The sequence below is a fragment of the Ambystoma mexicanum genome, chromosome 8 (genome assembly GCF_040938575.1).
Source record: "Ambystoma mexicanum isolate Mex_15411 chromosome 8, UKY_AmexF1_1, whole genome shotgun sequence".
In the NCBI taxonomy this organism is placed as follows: domain Eukaryota; kingdom Metazoa; phylum Chordata; class Amphibia; order Caudata; family Ambystomatidae; genus Ambystoma; species Ambystoma mexicanum.
This window is the reverse complement of record NC_090929.1, coordinates 474,541,087-474,560,533: the sequence shown is the minus strand read 5'-3', so window position 1 is coordinate 474,560,533 and position 19,447 is coordinate 474,541,087. Positions and strand designations below refer to the sequence as shown.

Sequence of the window (19,447 nt, the reverse complement as noted above, 5' to 3'; positions counted from 1 at the left end):
GATGGGCCATGTCTTCTCTAGTAAATTACAATTGATGCCGTTTTCGTACTTTCATTGCATGGAGCTGGAGGATGAAGCATAACGTGTGGCAAGCAAATATGCCTGCATCTCTCCCCATGCTCAATTTTCATGCAGACAGAGATGCTAGGATTCCTGTGGATTCCGCGTTTCTTTTTTGCAAAAAAATTGACACAATCTATAGGAATTCATGTGAATGCTGCGCCCCATTAATATTGAAGGCACGTGGCATTAATTATTTTTTTTCAGAGGGAGTGTACACAGACACGGTAACCTGAGACAACTGGTATTTCTATGTTTGCATTACTGCCTCTGCATAACATAATATAAATTGCATGGAGAGGACCATAGACATGCAAGTGTTAGAGGTCGCTGTCCTCTCAGTGCAGTTAACTTTTATTGAAAATTACCCTGTTTGTATTCTCCAACACCGCTGCCATCATACTTTTCTTCTACATCATACAACACCTTTCCCTCCACGTATCACTTTCTTCAAAATTGTTTCGATTGTGCACCACCTTCTCAATAAAACACCACCTTCTCCATCTCACATCACCTTCTCTGTCACACATCATTTTCTTAGTTGTTCATTACCTTCCGCAATATGATCTCTATTGCCTAACACATTCTCAATTGCCTAGTATCTTCTCCAACCCACATTGACATCTCCATTGCAGATAACGTTATTCATCCTATTTCACCTTTTCCAACACCATCTTTATCACCACAACCATCTCACATTATCTTCTTCATTTCCCATCACCACTCCACAGTCCTATAGGCAAGCACATGCCTGTCAGTTTCATAACATGCTGTTTACTCACAATTTGTTGTTCTAATCTAATGTAATGGACAAAAATACATTGTGTCCTCAGCCAAACAAATGCTCCCTTCAGATTTGCAGCAAGTGGCATACTTGTCACCATTAGACTATTTACCAATGTTTCATCGAGGGTCAATAATGAATTCATTTCTGTCAGAAACTGAGGGAAAGACATACAATGACCCACTGGTGCCCATTAGTGCACATGGGCTGTTCTGTGATAATGCAGGTAATATGTAGGTACCCTCTGAGGCAGGCAGACTACCTCAGACGACATGCAGCAGCACAAAGGGGCTACCTTGAAGACAACTACTTAAATACACAATTTGTTTCCACTACTGATATGTCTTTTCTTTTTTTTCTCCGCTCTCGCACAGTGGTGACCCTGGAACGAAAGTTTCGGCGAGATTCACTCTTCTGCCCCGATGAACTGGATTCTCTCTTCTCCTACTTCGATACGGCAGCAGGGGCTGGCCCACGTAGTAAGTAAAAGGACATATCATATGCTCCCACTATGTTGTTTGTCCAAGTTTGACTATCCTCCATAGGGATATTTTAAACACCTTGTTGTGAATCCCTGTGGTATGGCCAAAGCTCATAACCCCACAAGAAACCCCTTCATATATGGGTACTGTAACGAGTCACATATGTTTGTGCCATGTTATGTAGCACACAGTGCAGACAGAATCGCCTCTAGGTGCTTGTGCGAACTTTAGGCTGAATTTGGTGCTTGTGAAATCTGCTGCATTAAGACAACAGGAGAGTGAAGTCTATTAGAGCGGTCGGCAAGGATATTGCTCTTGAGGCAGAGTAAAATCCTCAAATGGCCACACTCATCCCCAGAGACTGCAACAGAGAGTCTCTATCTGTGTTTGTTTCAAATGGTAACTTTTACTACAGCAGAGTGAAGTGTATGTCGGGTGCCATTTTATTTTTACAAGGCTACCCAATAAAGCAGCATATGGTAATGAATGTTGTAAACTGTCAGTCCTATCGGGTTCAAACTGGGAGGCGAACCTCATATAGCGGGGTTGGTCTCTCTTCCTCCCTACCTTTTGGCTTTGTGGGCTCTGTTCTTTGTCAGTGCATTTTGGTAAACATGTGCTCTCTCTGTCGGTACAGTCTGGTGTTCTCTTTCCCTGTCCCCACCCCTCTCTTTCGAGGGGATTGGGTTCTCCGACGTATTCCATATCTATGACAGTAATCACCACAGCTGGGCTGCTTTGGAACATTTTTCTGCGTCCTGCTTCGATGACGTCGATACGCCACCCTCGAGGACCTCCTCTGACGGCGGACGTCACTGGATGTTATAAGTAGGACGCAAGACGCCCGTAGCCTCAGTTCCGTTTTTTCCGCAAACGTGTTCACTTCGGGAATCTCAGCGCGCCTCGACTCTTAGGAGTTTCTGTTGTTTGTCGGTTCTTCGAACCTGTTAGTTTTGTGAAGTTTCTTCTTCGTGAAGGATGTCTACCTCGTCTTCCACCCCGCGTCCGGGATTTAAGAAGTGAAGGGACTGTGGGTCCAAGATGTCGGTTACGGACTCGCACGATGCCTGCCTCTGGTGCCTCGGGGAGGCACATGACACGGATGACTGTGTCGACTGCCAGTCGCTCACGTCTAAAGCCTTGCGGGAGCGCAAGAAGTTGTTATCGGTAGGCAAGGTGTCTAAGCCACGGAAGTCGAGGTCTGCAGGGCTTTCGACGGACGATTCGAGAGGTGACTCTCTGCGTCGTCGTCGGAAGTCCAGTGGGTCTCGCTCCCGGAGTCGGTCCCGCCACTCCTCTGCCTCTTCGAGGCACTCCCGGAAGCGCCATCACCGGTCGCCTTCCCCATCCTCTTCCGATGACTCTGCCCGTCGGCGGGTCGCTTACCCTACCAAGCAGGCGATGCCAGAGGAATGGGCTTTCTTCGGGAAGAAAATGTTGGCGATTCTCGAATCGCAGGGCACCGGTCCGTCCGCGCCTCCGAGTGGGGTCGGTCGTGATTGGTCGAGAGACACCGCTCGCACACCTTCGGGCTCGGGTGGTCGGCACGATTGGCGGGAGAGGTCCCGCTCGGACAAGGGGAATCGTTCTCGTCATGCCCGGTCCAGGTCCCGGTCCTCGACGCGCTCGAGACCGTGTGAACCTGTGATGTCTTCGAGGAAGATGTTAGCGCCGAGGTCGTCGACGGACTCTTTCGAGGCCCCGCCTCCGAAGAAGTCGTCGGCGCCATCCGCGCCCAGGCTGTCGAAGGACACGCTGGGGGCTCTGGCCTCGAGGCCTGTGTCGACGCCATTGATGCTGTCGGCGCCGCGTTCGGCGTCAACGCCGATTCACTCGATGCCCTCGACGCCTTTCGAGGCTGTGTCGACGGGGGTACACCGAGGCTCGGTGGAACCCCCTAGAAAGGCTCTGGCCAAGCTCAAGCATGGCTTTGGTTCACATTCTGTGTCTTCTTACCACCATCTTGAGTTTATTTCAGAGGTGGATGAGGGCTCTGATGATGGCATGGTTCCTAATACGGTGCCAGACTAGATTCTCTCGGGCCATAGCCAATTTGAGGACCTGAGGCAGTCCCTGCACGATGCTAGTGAGCTGGACACCTCTCCGGAAGTGGAGTTCTGTAGGCCTGAGCCTGGCACTCATGCCGACTCCTCGTACCGGCGCTTTATGTCGAGGGTCACCAAGTACTTGGGATGGTCTGCTCCCCCGGGGGAGTTTCTTCAGCATGACCTTTACAGATATCCTCGACCTTGGTCCGCCAACTGACCCGGTACTGCCGTTTCATATGGCTCTACAGAGGAGGGTGGCGGCGGTTTGGACTGCTCTGGAGAGTCTCCCGGCAGTGGGCAAGTCTTTGCCGCGAAAATACCGCCCAGCCAGTAGCGACCCCTGCTACTTGTCCAAGCACCCCACTCCGGAGAGTTTGGTGGTGCAGGCGGCTACGGCCCCGGCAAAGCAGGCGTCGTATCCTATCATCCCTCCTGATAGGGACGACAAGCATTTTGACGGCTGGCTGAAAAAAGTGTTTTCTTCAGGGGGTATGGCGCTTCAGGCGGCCAACTCCGTATGTGCCTTGTCACGTTTCACGCACAATCTGTGGAACTGTGTTTCCTTAGCGGCTGAACATATTCCCGAAGGGGACAAACGGAATGGTTTCCTTGCCATGGTTCAGGATGGCAAGGATGCCATGTGTGGGGCCGTTCAGTCGGGTTTGGACATATAAGATTGCGTCAGCCGGTCCATGGCGGCGAGCACCGTGATATGCAGGTTTGCATGGTTGCGGAAGTCAGGGTTTGCTCCTGATGTGTAGGCCCGGCTCCTCAACATGCCCTTTGACAGGGAACATCTTTTTGGCAGCAAGGCTGACGAGAGCCATGAGAGGTTGCAGACCTCAAAAAAGCTCAGTCATGAGGCCATGTCCCACGGTTCGCCGGTTGGGGGAAGGCTGGCGCAGCATCTTGCAGAGTGGCGCGCCATTTCTTCAGATGTGTGGGTTCTGGAGAGCATAAACCACGGCTACTGTCTTCCTTTCCGGCAGAGGCCTCAAGACAATCCACCGGGGAATCTCTCTTTGAAGAGTCCGAATCCGCTCCTTGCGCAGGAAATTCAATCCCTGCTGGAGAAAGGCGCCATAGAACTGGTGCCTGTAGCGGAGAGGAACAAGGGATGGTATTACCCTTATTTTTTGATTTCCAAGAAAGACGGGGGATTGAGACCCATCATGGACTTGCGCGGTTTGAACAAACTCCTCAGGAAGGACAAGTTCAAGATGGTTACTCTCTCTCCAGACCTCCAGGCCCTTCAACTTCAGGACTGGTTGGTGTCTCTCGACCTCAAGGACGCTTATTTTCATGTGCCGATACTTCAAAAGCACAAGAAGTACCTGAGGTTTGCGGTTGGCGACTCGCACTTTCAGTTTCGGGTCCTGCCGTTCGGATTGACCTCCGCCCCGAGGGTCTTCACCAAGCTCATGGTAGTGGTGGCAGCGCACCTCAGGAAAGGGGGGATTCACGTCTACCCCTACCTGGACGATTGGTTGATCAGGGCACGCTCTCCCGAGCAAGCCCTGGATCATCTGTCAGTCACCTGCCACTCCCTCCACAAGCTGGGCTTCTCCCTCAACTTAAAGAAGTCCCATTTGACACCAACTCAGAGGCTCCAGTACATCGGGGCAGTGCTCGACACGTCCCTGGTGCAGTGTTTTCCTCCCCAGGTAAGGGCTCATCACATTCAGCAGATGGTGCACAAGTTTCAGCTTGCCCAGAGTCTCCCAGCGTTCGAGTTCTTGAGATTGCTCGGCCTCATGGCATCCTGCATTCTTCTGGTGCCAGAGGCCAGGTTCCGGATGAGATCTTTGCAATGGGCACTCAAGCTCCAGTGGTCTCAGTCCTCCGGCAGGATGTCGGACCCTGTTCAGGTGCCGTCCTCGGCCGCCCAGGACCTTCTGTGGTGGGCCGTTGAAGACAATCTGATGAAGGGGGCTCCATTTTGGCTACCCTGGCCGGAGGTGACGATCGTGAGGGACGCATCCCTCACGGGATGGGGAGCTCATGCCAACGAGTTGACAGTCAGCGGTCGTTGGTCTCCGAGTCCAGTCTCCATATCAATCTGTTGGAGCTGAGGGCGGTCAGGCTAGCCCTGAAGGCTTTTCTGCCGACTGAGCGAGGGAAGAATGTCCTGATCCTGACGGACAACACGGTGGCCATGCACTACCTCAACAAAAAGGGGGGGGCAGGGTCACTTCCTCTGTGCAGGGAGGCTATGCAGCTCTGGTTCTGGGCAATCCAGCAGGAAGTTTCGATCTCGGCAGTTCATCTGGGCGGAGACAAAAACGAGATGGCGGATGCTCTGAGCAGGCAGAGCGCGATCTCTCACGAGTGGGAGTTGACTCAGGAGATTCTCCTGGAGATCTTCGCCCTTTGGGGGACCCCTCAAGTGGATCTCTTCGCCTCCAGTGTCAACCGGAAGTGCAAGAGGTTCTGCTTGCGGGAATTTCCTCCGAAAGGAGCCTTAGGAGACGCGTTCGTGGTGGAGTGGTCATTCCCATTGCTGTTTGCTTTTCCTCCAGTCCCCGTTATTCCGCAAGTACTGCGGAGGTTACAGAGGTTCGGTTCCCGGATGATCCTCATTGCTCCGGCGTGGGCCCGGAGGACGTGGTACCCGGACCTTCTCGACTTGTCCATTTGCCCTTCACGTCGTCTTCCCTACCGAGACGATCTGCTCTCACGGGAGGGGGGTCAGGTTCTCCATCCAGAAGTCAGATCCCTCAACCTTCACTCTTGGTTTCTGAAAGGTTGAGGTATAAGGATTGGGACCTCCCTGAAGACATGATGGAGATGTTGCTCTCGGCCAGACGGCCAGCAACAAAGTCCCTGTACCGTTGCTTTTGGCGTAAGTTCTGCGACTGGTGCAGGGTTAAGAATGTGGATCCTTTTTCATGCGACATTCCTGTAGTTGTCTTTTTTGCTTTCTTTGGCCCACAGGGGCCTGCAAGTGGGTACCGTTAAAGGTTACCTGGCGGCGCTGACCATATTTAAGCGCTCGTCTGAAGAGTGTTCCTATTTTAAAATTCATTTAATTTCTCAGTTTCTGAAAGGGCTCACTAATGTGTTCCCTCCGTCACCTTTCCAGGTGCCCGGTTGGGATTTGAACCTTGTTCCCAAGTTTCTGATGGGTGCTCCGTTTAAGCCTTTGCATTCATGCCCTTTGAGACTGTTAACTCTTAAAACTGTATTTTTGGCTGCGGTCACTTCCGCTCTCAGAGTGAGTGAGTTACAGGCACTTTCAGTTAAGCCACCCTTCACTGTGTTTCATAAGGACAGGGTTGTCCTTAGAGTTCGTCCTTCCTTTCTTCCGAAGGTGGTGTCGGAATTTCATTTAGTCCAGAAGGTTGTTCTTCCGGTGTTTTATCCTCCTCCACATCCTGGTAAGGAAGAGGAGAGGCTCCATAGGCTTGATCCTAGGAGAGCGTTCAGCTTTTATATTTCACGCATGTCCCGGGTCAGAGTGGACGATCAACTCTTCATTGGTTATGCTGGAAAGCGTTTGGGACAAGCTGTGACGAAACAGACTTTGTCTCTCTGGATTATTTTGGCTATCTCTGAGTGTTACCGCTTGGCGGGTAAGGACCCACCGGTCGGCTTACGGGCCCATTTTACCAGGGGTATGGCTGCCTGTACTGCCCTACAGAGGGGTGTTCCTATTCGTAACATCTGTGATGCAGCCACCTGGGCTTCAGTACATACTTTTGTACGTCACTACTCCCTTGATCCCATCCGGGGGCATGATCTGGCCTTTGGCAAGGCGGTCCTTTACTCCGCAATTTGATTGGGCATTCTAAATTTCTGTTTTCTAAATTCTTTTCCCACCTCCTGGCATTGGTACTGCTTTGGGAGTCTGTCATAGATATGGAATACATCGTAGGTCCCAATCCCCTCGAAGAACAAGTTACTCTCTTACCTGGTAACGTTCTTTCGATGGGATGGTCCGACGACGTATTCCATATCGCTCCCTCCCTGCCTTCCCCGCTACAGAATTTCTTATGCGATTGCAGCTTACGTTTCCGCAAGGCTTTGTGTGGTCAGACTGGCAGACGACTGTTGCCACACGTTCTGGGAAAAAACTACAACCGAGGCTACGGGCGTCGTGCATCCTTCTTATAACATCCAGTGACGTCGGCCGTCGGAGGAGGTCCTCGAGGGCGGCGTATCGACGTCATCGACGCAGGACGTAGACGCCGAAAGATTTTTCTGAAGCAGCACAGCTGTGGTGATTACTGTCATAGATATGGAATACATCGTCGGACCATCCCATCGAAAAAACGTTACCAGGTAACAGAGTAACTTGTTCTTCTCTTTCTTTCTATCTATCTCTTCCCCATCAGCCCTCTCTGTACCTTTGTCTCTGTGTGCTTGTCTCTGACGCTCTTTTACCTCTCACTCTCTCTAGCTCTCCTTCTATGTTTGCCTCTCATTGGGTGTGTTTCTCTTCTTGGCTCTCTTTCCCACTGTGTGTGTCTCTATCCCTCTTAAACATTGCTGTGGTGCTCATAGAAGAAACCGATCATCCTATATATCATTCTGTAGGGAAGTCTGTGCAATGGGGACTGGGCATGTGCACAACCCTATACTCACAGACATCCGACGTCCCCTCTCCTTCTAAGATTCAGCATGGGAGAGGAAGTGTTACCTCATTAGTAAAAAGGTCAGCCCTTGGGTCTCTTGGATCACAATGGAGTGACCAGCCATTTTATCCTCACATCCAAATCTTGAGGCTCTCTGAGTCGATATGGTTCATGGTTAAAAACACGTTAATACTAGGGTGAGTGTTGTGAAGAATGAAATGAACACTAAGCCAAGTGTATCTTATTTACTCAGAGGTTCAAGCATACAACACTTTCCTCACAGACATATTTGTCAAATATAAAGAGCTGTGCCTATTTTCATGTTCCCAAACACTCTTTGTTTTTATACAAAACTAGGGACCCTCATAGTTGGGATTTAAACCATTCACCTTTCTCATGTGGGTATTTTGAAAGATTACAATAAGAGTGTACCAGCCTACCTTGGAATGATAAACCTTTATCAGAAAATAAGTTATTTTAGGTTTTGATGATGTGATTTGCTCAGTAACTTTTTTATGGCTATAATATATACTTGGTGTGATCATTGGAAATTAATATGTAACATTTTATAAAGACTCTGTTACAAATTTAGTACAATTAAATCCTTTCATTTTTTTAATAGCTTCTTTTACCAAGAATACACTTATTTGTGTTTCACAAAATGTCCTTTCTTGGACCATATGTATTAATTTGGACAGTCTCATGATTTGGATGTATGGATAAAAAACAGCGACATCTGTCACTCCATTGGCGTTCAAACGCTGCCTTCATTCTTATTTCCACAGATAGTGTTCCCTCTCACCTTGCTGAATTTCAGAAGGGAAGGAGGTGAGAGGGTGAGCCGGGTCCCAGTGTAAAGGTTTCTGTATATATTTTGTAGGGTTCAGAGCTCAATAGGCATACTTTCTAGAAAGTGGCATTGTTTTATCATTGGCTTCCCACATTATGGAGGTAAGCCAATGTCCACCCCTCGGATAGTGAATAAGAAAGGTCTTCTTTGCAATCTTTGGGGCATGTCTCTAATTGTCCAGGTTGATATATATTAACTGTTTGCTGTAAGTAAATCAAGTTGTATTCCAAGACCCAGCGGCTCTGAACATAGGGCTTTAGACTAACCATTGCATTCTGGCTGACTCTAACTAATATTGACTTGAGAGAGAAACACCTGTGTTTGTTTTGGGGATGGAAAATATGAAATTTTTGTCCTAGACATAATATTCTTAGGGTGAGCATGTTGCAGTTCATTTTTTAAAACAGATGGACAAATTCAATTTGTGACATTTTAATAAAAAAAGCGCAGGTGTAGAAATTGCGTGAAAACTGACTAGATAAAGTTAAAGGTGTAAGGAATCAGAAATGAGAGGCGGACACAAAGTGGCAGTGTTTTCAACATCAGACATCTTTATTAAAAGGAAAGGGTTGGATAAAGGCCTATCTGGCCCTATCCTAAAGAGAGTTTCCCTACCTAGGATACTAAAACGAAAGATCTTTCTGTGTCTCGTCATCAACATCATAAATACTGTCACATTAATCTGACTCCCACACTAAATAAAACAACTAAGACTGTAAGGAAAGTGTCTCTGATGTAAGTTTGGTGACTGGGTGTTAAAAAAACAAATAGATGAATTCAATAAAATAATCCTTCGTTTTTTTTTCCCTTCCCCTGGATGTCTCAGATAGGATGGCAAAAGTGTTCCTTCCAAATAAAAGCTCTTTAAAAATGGCAGAAGTGTCTCTTTCACACAAACACTTCTCAAGGATGGCAAAAGTGTCTTTTTCAAGCATCCAGTTTCTACGGATAAGAGTCTCTTTCAAGGAACCACTTCTGAAGGATGGCACATGTATCTTTTTCACACAACCACTTCTTAAGGATAACAAAAGTGTTTCTTTCCCAGGGGTCTACTTCTGTAAGGGTGTTAACAGCAGTTTATTTAGATGATGAAAGTAGTCTTTTAATATGATGAAGTGTCCCTTTTAAAACAACCACTGATTACGAAGGACCTCCTGGTATACTCCCCTGCCAGGAAGCCTCTAGTAAGTTCATCAGATTCCCTGGTATACTCTCCTGCAGGTACATATTCACAATGTCTGTAATTTCTGAGTTACTTAGATGGACTACCCGGTATACTCCCCTGCCAGGAATCCCTTTTTGGGGTCTGCAGATCCTCTGGTATACTCTCCTGCGAGGTATCTTCTCCCCAATTGCTCACTGCCTGATGCACTTCTTTCACCAGGGCTTCTCTTTACTGTTCCCACGGTCTGTCCGTATACCACAGTTGCTTCACTGTATTTACTTTCTTGGCTTAAGGTATTACTTGTACCAACTTTCCCCACATTGACATTTCATATATGGAGATTTGTTCAAGTTAGAGCTGTTTACTCCTCAATAGTATTTATCTGCATTTGGCAATACTTGCTCCAACTTTATCTATACTGACTTCTTGTATATGAAGATTTGTTCAAGTTTGTTCTTTCAATTCCTTCAATAACATTCATTGGCTTGTGGCAGCACTTGCTCCAAGCTTCCCCGTATTGACATCTCACATATGAGGACTTGGGCAAATTCTGCCTTTGTTTTCTGTTTATTCAAAATTCATGAGTTCTTAAAGCTTTATATGCTGGCCGGAATGCCAGAGGGGCCCCCAACATCTCTGGGCAGACTCACTGGTCTCTGGCACTGCCTCGGACCAGTATCACGTTGCTGCTGTGAAGCTTTCACCTTGGGATGGCGTCTTCCATGATGCAGACCTCCTTTCAGCACTTCCAGTGACTCTGCGCTCGCCTGGTGGTTCACCAGCAGTCTTCTGCTACTACCATTGTGGACCAGCACCTCTGCGGGGAGCACTCCTTGCCAGCAGCAACTTGGGAACTCCTTCTGCCCCCAGCACGATCCTTTCTTGTGCCTCTGCTTTCTCCATGGCTTCACTTCCTCCTGCCTCAGTTAGGGTTCTCTCTCCTTGGTAAAAGCAGTTCAGCCTCTTCATAACAACTAGCCTGCATGTTCAGTTTAGTTTTTATTCGGCTTTAAATTAACTCCTTTCTCCTCTCCCTCATCTCAGTACTGGTGGTCTTATGGAGTTGGAGTCCATAAGACTTACGGGACTTTTGATGTGATTTTGTTTTGGGTTTTTACCTAGCCCAAAACCACCAGAGACAGGATGAGTCGTATGTGTATGTACATATGAGGTGTGAATGTTATCCTGCCTAGAATGTTTGGCAAGATGGGTTTTTATTTTTTTAGAACTGGGGGGGATTTGAATATTGACAACATGCCATCAGGAATTTGGGAATTATAGGATCTTCTTCAAATGGAAGAGAAGACTACTGCGTCTCTCCTAATGGGGTTACCACATCTCCTCGACAGCCATCTTATCCCATGTGATCCTCCCTCATAATACCACCCCAAGGGTCAGGATCAGTTAGCGGCTGCCGTCTCCTGGCCACATGGGAGGAAATCTCAGGCTAGGGATCAGTGTTGAATCCATAGGATTAATCACAAAGAAAGGGGAGGACCTTCTTTAAGGTCTTCAGTTTTTTAAACTGAAGACCTTAAAGAAGGCCCTCCCCTTTCTTCCTGATGTGGTCAGGGCTAAGATCGTTACTGCCTCCACATTACTGCCTCCATTATGGAGGTTTTAGATTACTGTAACAGCATCTATCTTGGCCAAACTGAGATGTTAATCCAGAAGCTTCAGATTCTGCAAAATGGTTGCCAGTTAAAGCTAGGGTGAGCTTTAAGATCTTATGCACGGTTCACCGTGCTATTCACTCTGTGGTAGCACAGTTTCTTCAATCTAAGGTCTTCCTCTTCCGTGGTAGCACAGTTTCTTCAATCTAAGGTCTTCCTCTTCCAACCTACAAGGGCACTTTGCTCTGCCAATCAATTTCTGCTGTGTCCCTCGTTTCAGGCTCGCTTGGGCTGGCGCCAGATTGTTTTCTGTGCTGGCCCCGTCATTATGGAATGCTCTCCTGTAGTACATTAGGAGCAACCTTGATTTATTTAGCTTTGTAAACAACTCAAAACACTTCTGTTTTAGAGTGGGCTGTTTCCCCTCTTTCTCTCTGTTCCTATAAGCGGTTAGATGCCATCCGGCCTTTGCAGCACTCTATAAATAGCCATACAATACAATACAATACAAGGTCATTGGGAAATAAAGTGTACATCTCTTTAACATCGGACCATCCCTTTTTGTCATGATTTCTTTACACCAAATAAAGTAAACATGAACTCAACTGCAACCATTGGAATGAGATTTTTAAATAGACGGTAATTGTAATTTGAATACCTTATTTTGATTTATTTTCAACATTGACACCCATAGTTGGCAATTCTGATATTGCTTCCATGAGATCAGTATGGTGGAAATTTGCTATTAAAATGCAAACATATTGTTTGTTTTGATTGAAACAAAAAAGCTGAAATTTAATGGAAACAAATAACTTCCAAACTTGATTTATCGAAGTATATAGCAGATCATAAAACCTTTCAGCACATGTAGGTGGCAAACGGGGTCTTTGCACCTTGAATAATTTTATTTAAAAATTGTGTTTAAACATTCCATAAAAGGGCTGTTTCAGCCTAAAAACTTAACTCGGTGCTTTAATACGGCAGTCATATAAATATGAATGTTCTTAATGCAGCTCAATTGCCTAAAAGAGCATTGTTAAAAATGTATCCAGTAGTGACACGAGAAAACATTAATTAAGGACAGACAATTCAAACATACATAAAAAACAGAGAAGCCAGTGGTATTCCATTTTTAAAATGTTTGCCTTAAATACATTTTCAAGACATCTGGTGTTCCACCACCTCATTGTACCACAGCAAAAATTCCTTTAAAAGCTGTCAAATCGAAATAAGTGTTGGTTGGGCACTGTGCGTGGACACCTTTAGGTGCGACTAACCTGCACCTCTTTCCATATGCCTCCTTTGAATCCACTTTGATTCATTAATTTCTACTGATTACTGAGGCCTGGAACCTGCTCTGCCTTCCAAGCACTGACTGTGTATGCATTGTTCCACTATGACTCACCTACTGAATGATTGCCGAAAAATGGAACTCATGCAGTCTTCTACTGATTAGCTATGCCGCTGCCTGAGGTGTGGAAAGTATGGTGAACATCGCTGTTGAGAGCAAGACATGCAAATACAGGGGAAGCATGCCTCTTTGTGGCACTAATGTTGAGAATGTAATGGTGTCAATGGGCCTCATTACAAGTTCGGAGATGCAGTAGAAAAGTGGCCGCAATTCTGTTAACGCCACTTTTTTTGGCAGTGACAGAATCTCTTGGTTTTCCACACACTGAATTTCAACTTTGACCTTAAAGTGGAGGATTTACATTACAGCTAAGGGAACACTGAGAACCCTGAAGGTGTCCTCCCTCCTATTCCCCATGGATCCTCTGCGCAGGTGGCGAGAGAAAGGCCATTGCTCTTGGATCCTGATCCTGGGGGGTGGACAAGCAAGGGAGGATCACCTGGGTGAAGGGTCTGTGGGAACTGGGAGTGGGATGCCCTTTGGAGAGACATGATACCCTCTTTTCCTAATAATGACCAAAACAAACTTTCCCCCATCTTCATGGGGTATTACAAACCAACTCCCCTGAATTCTTCATACATGACTACACAAAGTTCTGATACGAGGAAGAGACACCGGGAGCAGTGAAGACTAGTTACTTTCACCACTTAGGTACTGGGATGAACAAGAGGCCTGCTGAGAGCAGTAGAGTTCCGGCATGCCCTCTTAATGATGGCCAGGCAGGGCTAATTGTGAACTCACGCCTGCAGCCTGTTAAAGAGCTGCAGGTGTATAAAAAGCCCCACCAAATGAGTGGCAGTGAAATTGCAGCATCAGCAGAGAGGTCAAGAAGAACAGAGAGGATCTGTCCATGTGGAGAATGCTTATGGGTCAGGGAAGAGCAGCCCGGGAGCATGGGGGCTCTGTGGTACCAAAGGAAGCGTGAAAGCCGAGCCATGCTGGAAGGCTGCCCCTTTTTATATTGCTCAAGGTGCTTGTTCTCTTGTGGCCAGAAGTCGACCCAGGAGTGCCTGAGGAGCACGAGGTGGGGCTCTGAAGCAGAGACCAGAAGGACGGGAGATCTGCGCTGCAGGAACTCGCATCAAAGCAATCAGTGAGTTTTTAGACAAACATAAACCCATTATGCGAGTGTTTGATTCTATGCGCAAGGACATTTTCGAAGGTCTCCGATTGGAATCCTTGCAAACCAGCTAACAATAAGACTTGTTAACTAGTGAATTTGACTGAATACTTTATTACAGAATGGTTGCATGCAGATGAAAGCACGTTTTTGAAAGTCTCTGAATGCTGGGCATATTTAAAGACATATTACAAAGACTGATTACAATACAACACAAATTCAAAATAACAACAGAGTTACTTACCTTAAAGTGTTTAAACATTATTGAATGCCAGGCAGGCGCTGTTGCACGAAGAATGGACTAGATGCGATCTGAGTTGCTCTGCCCTGGAATCCATGCCAAGTGCCGCCGAAACGCTGAAAGGAAGGGGCCAAACCTTCAACTTCTGCAGCTGGGAGAGGTTTAAGGCGATCGCCGCGCATGGAAGCCAAAAAATCCGTGAAACTGGGGACCGACAGGGCCGCGGAAAGAAGACCCGAAAAATGGCACCCATACAGTCATGAAGGAGAAGGGGCTAAAGGCGCAGACCAGGCCACGGTAGGGCAGGAGCCAGGCAACCGGGACCCTGGAGGCGGCATCCCGAGCCGGAGAAAGGCTGAGTGGGACAGCGGATACACCCGCTTTTATTAGGAGGCCGAGGGCAGAGAGGAACAGGAGAGAGTAGCAGGGGTCTCTGCCTCCCTGGCCCAGAGCCCGGGAACACACGCACAGGGGGAATTGCAGCAGCGAAGCCCAGAGCAGTGGGGCTGGGATTGCGGCGGCCAGTGATCGACAGGAGTGGGTGGCACGGAGCGGCCCCCGGAACACTGCGCAACCAGCATTGTTCTGGCTTGGCGGCAGTGGAGAACAGGCGTGCATGGGAGCCAGAATCCACACAAGGCCCTGCAGAAGGTAGGGCTGTGCTCCCCCACGGACAGCATTATTAACTGCAGGGAGGTGGCACACGAAGTCGGACCTCCAAACAAACATGACTGGGCCCCCACAGATTTAACAGGCTGCAGAGTTTTGTAAAATATATGGCAGGGAGCGGAGAGGCCTGGTCAGCAGACCACATTGCCTCATGTGGGCAGCCCCACATATATACCAGGAACCGCCAGTGGTAACGGGGCGGATGAATATACCAAGGGAGGCTGCTGAGGGGCCAGAGAAAAGGTGCAAAACACTTGCACGATAGCTGAACAGAATGAATGCATATCACTGACCCACGAGTCTTGGCGGAGAGGAGTGTCACAGCTTATACTAAACAAAGCGCATAGTAGCCAGGGGTGAAGGCGCCACCTAGGATTCCAGAGGAAGAGGGATTGGCCCGGTGGACCCCCCGCCTCCACCCTAGACACCAGTGAAGAAAGTTAAGTACCCAAATTGGCTGCTTCACCAGTGCTGAAACTAGTAACGGTGTCCGGCACCTGGGCGATAAGAATGACCAGAGACAAGGGCAAATCCAAGAAACCGGGGTGCCAAACGAGGATGGACGCCTACACCACAGGAGGTGAAGCGGGACGGGTTGCTCTGGGAGGAGAAGCGGGCAACAAGGAGGACACAAGGACAGCAACCCAGGAAAACCTGCAGGCAATCCAGGACTCCAGGGTACAACTGGAGCACAGAATAGATTTGGTGGGAGTAGATGTGGGGCTCCTGAGACAGGATCTGAAGAACATGTCCGTCAGATTCCAAGAAGCTTGAGGCCGCATCTCGGCAGTGGAAGACACCCTGACTCTGCCACAAAGAGACACTCTGTCATTGTTAAAGAGACCAGTGATGCTCAAAAGTAGGATGGAGGACACAGAGGAACACTCACGCTGAAACAATATACGCCTGAGTGGGCTGCTTGAGAGAACGGAGGGACTCTCCATGGAGTTGTTCCTCGAACAGCTCTTCCAGGACTGGATGGGGCTGCAAGGACTTTCAAGGTTCTTTTCTATATAACGTGCCATAGAGTGCCCAGGAAAGAGCTACCACCAGGAGCCCCACCCAGACAGGCGATAGATAAATTGCTGAATTGTAGGGACAGAGACGCTATTCTCCAAATGGCACGGAAGAAAGGGCCCCTGGTATGAGAATTATACCATTACTGCGCCCCTGTCACTGTGACCTTCCGAAAGTGTCAACGTTTTATTTATTTTGACCTCCTTTACAACACATATATATGTGGGGGGGAAATCGTATATAATGCAAGTAGGGAGTGCTGCAGGGGGGTCGTATAGATTCCTGGTATATAATGAAATGCTGATGGCAATATACCCAGACTTCACCAGAGCGGTCCAGAAGGCAAGGCAGACATTCAAAGCTGCAGAGAGAAAGGGTTAAACCACGCAATGCTGTACCCAGCCACACTGGTACGCTTTTTCAACGAGCCCTCAGAATCCTGGGAGTGGACAGAAACGGTGGCAAAACCACCATCTCACAAGCTACAACAGACCACACCAGGCAAGGTCAAATCAGGTCCGGTCAAGACCGGACCCCCTGAGACAGATGGACTTGCAGATAACCAGTGAATGGCAGTGTGGAACGCAGGAGACTGAACCGGTATACAGCAAGTAAAGCGGGCACAATCATAGGTCAGTTGTTATTGTTAGTCAATGAACCAATGGCGGCCGGGGGTGGGAGGAAGAGCGGGGCGACTCTTCCATGTGGCTCCCCAAACTGATTCCCATCTCAGAAGGTTGAAGAGCGGGACTGTTTACTGTGTTTACTGTTTATGGGACGACAGATGCTTCTGGGTTGGGAGAATTATGGGGTGTGATGGGGGAAACAACACTAAACTAGCATCCATCCTCTCGGCAACCGGGTTACGGGGCGTATTGAGGATCCTGCACCCGGAACAAGTGCACTTCTCCTACCACTCAGGGGCCCACAACTCGCAGTCCTGTCTAGATTATATGCTGTTGCCCTGCACTGTCTCAGAGTAAAGGGAGGCACGGTATCTGCCCGGGGGACTGTCAGACCATGCCCCATTACAAATACAGTTGGAAAGGAAAACCAGAACAGGAAGTGGAAACTCGAGATTAAATGCATACCACATTGGGAATGACTAGGTTAAGAGAGCACTTTTAGAAGGTACAGAGGAATACTTTGAATTGACTATGGCGACGTTGGATAGTGGTACAACGTTATGGGAGGCGTATAAAGCAGAGATTAGAGGGATAGCACAGAATGGGATAAGGGCCCTTGAGGTCAGGCGATGGGCCAATATGCGAGTGAAAGAAGAGGCAGAAGATGAAGCCAAGAGGTGCAATATGCAGGTACTGACAGATGATAATAGAAGGGCCCTCACCAAGGTGGTTGGTGAATTGAAAGAGATGGCATTAGGCGAGGCGCACTTGGTGAGGCGAGCAATAATTAATGACCTGGGGGACAAAAGGGGACAGATGTTGACGTGGCTGGAAAGGAGGGAAGAATGGGTGAGGTGGCTGCAGGCGATAGTGGATGGGGAGGGGGAGATTTCACAGAGCGAGAGGAAATAGGCCAAGCCTTTGCCAGTTATTACCAGACCCTATATGATGAGGCTCCCGGGGCCACCACTGGAGAAATCAAGAGATGCCTAACCGATATAGCCTTACCGCAACTTGGGGAAAGAGAGCACCTAGACCTGGAGGCGTACATAACCAGAGAAGAACTTAATGACGCCATCCACGGGCTGCAAGTAGGGAAACCTCCTGGACCAAATGTGTTTCCAGAGGAATATTGGAGTTGCCTGTGGGACAAAGTAAATGACCATTTGTTAGGAATGCTGTGAGAAAGCTGGGAGAAAGGGAATCTCCCCGAAGACCTAAGAACGGCTAATATCGTGGTAATCCAGAAAAAAGAGAAACCATCGACCACATGCCCATCATATCGGCCAATTTCATTCATAAATATAGAGGCCAAAATCCTGGCAAACAGGCTGCTACCGTGGATCGGTAGGCCGATCCATTCGGACTAATGTGGGTTTGTGCCAGCGAGCGCCACTCGAATGAAATTAAGAAGGTTGCACAACACATTGGCACTCTCGGAGTCCCTGGACGTGACCATGTCGTCAAGGCCTTGGACTCGGAGAAGGCCTTTGATTCGGTGGGATGTGAATTCCTGTGGGCGGTGATGGACAAAGTGGGCCTGGGGCCCCAATACAAGATGCGAGACTGATGACTAAAGTAAGGGTGAATGGTCACACATCACGCACGTTCCTGTTGCAGAGGGGCACCTGACAGGGTTGCTTGCTAACCCGCTACTGTTCCTATTGGCAATTGAGCCACTGGCGCAGGTGCTCAGAACGGACCCCGGCATACACCGTTTCAGTGGCCCGGGGGCTGGGAAGATAGGGTATCCCTGTATGCGGATGACGTACTGGTGTACCTGGGGGACCCGGAGAGATCAGGACCAAGGGTTATTCACTTACTACAGAAATGTCAACGGTATTGTGTGCTCAGAATCAATTGGGGGAAGTCTGTGATAATGCCAGTTCAGTTAGAGTGGGCTGAGCAGCTGTGCCTGGGGTTGGCCCCCTTCAGGTTGAAACCTAAGGTTTTAAATACCTGGGAATCAAGGTGCAGAGGGACTTGTGGACATTCCTGAAAGAAAACTTGGACCCGGTCTTTAGCCAACTGCTAGGTTCTATGTGAAATTACCTAATTTTAAAGCTGTCAAGTGAAAAAGACCGATTTACAATGACCGATTTTCTTTTGGTCGTAAAACCAGCATTGTGAAGGTCTTTTTCGCTTGAGAGCTCTGCAATGAGGTTTATTTATTTAATATTTGGGGTTTTCACCCCGAACCTCCCTCTCCGCCACCCCCACCCTCCTGTGGGATTGATCTCAAATCTCTGTCCCCTACATCCCCACCCAGGACTACCCACCCCCCCAAGAGTCCCACCCCCCCAAACCACAACACCGCCAGATACAGAACTCACACACTAACACACACCTGCACACACACACACATTTACCCATTTGCCTCACCGTCTGGTTGCAGATCCCACAGAGCCTGCCAGCCCCTGTGCACACTTGTGTGCGGCAGGGGCGTGACAGTTCGATTTTCAAAGACCGCTCTGTGGGGTCACAGAGCGGTCTTGCTAAATCGATCTTTTGGTGAAAAGATCATTCTGAAAAGCTCTTTTCACCTATAACGAACTGCGGGAGGATGAGAAGCACTGGGCTACTCTACTGGTGACGTTGCTAGCACGGGTTAACCTACACAAAATGCTGCCATTACCCTTGCTCCTGTATGTACTACAAAATACGCTGGTGCGTATCACCAACACTCAGTTTAAAGTGATTAACTTACTAATAAGAGAGGTGGTATGGGGGAATAAGAGCCCACATATTGCACTGACCGTCCTGATAAGATCTGTATGGGAAGGCAGG

The 19,447-nt window shown here is 48.3% G+C and overlaps 1 protein-coding gene across 3 annotated transcripts in view; it reads left to right on the top strand.

Annotated features, from left to right (window-relative positions):
- Positions 1-19,447, top strand: part of ACAP3 (ArfGAP with coiled-coil, ankyrin repeat and PH domains 3) — a 738,004-nt gene that overhangs the window by 575,932 nt on the left and 142,625 nt on the right. For 2 of the 3 annotated variants that reach the window (XM_069610099.1, XM_069610101.1), the window contains exon 19: positions 1,219-1,323. In XM_069610099.1, coding sequence (XP_069466200.1) covers positions 1,219-1,323 — 105 coding nt within the window. Of the gene's footprint in view, positions 1-1,218; positions 1,325-19,447 lie in introns of all 3 variants that reach the window. The other variant, XM_069610100.1, reaches the window with a different exon arrangement.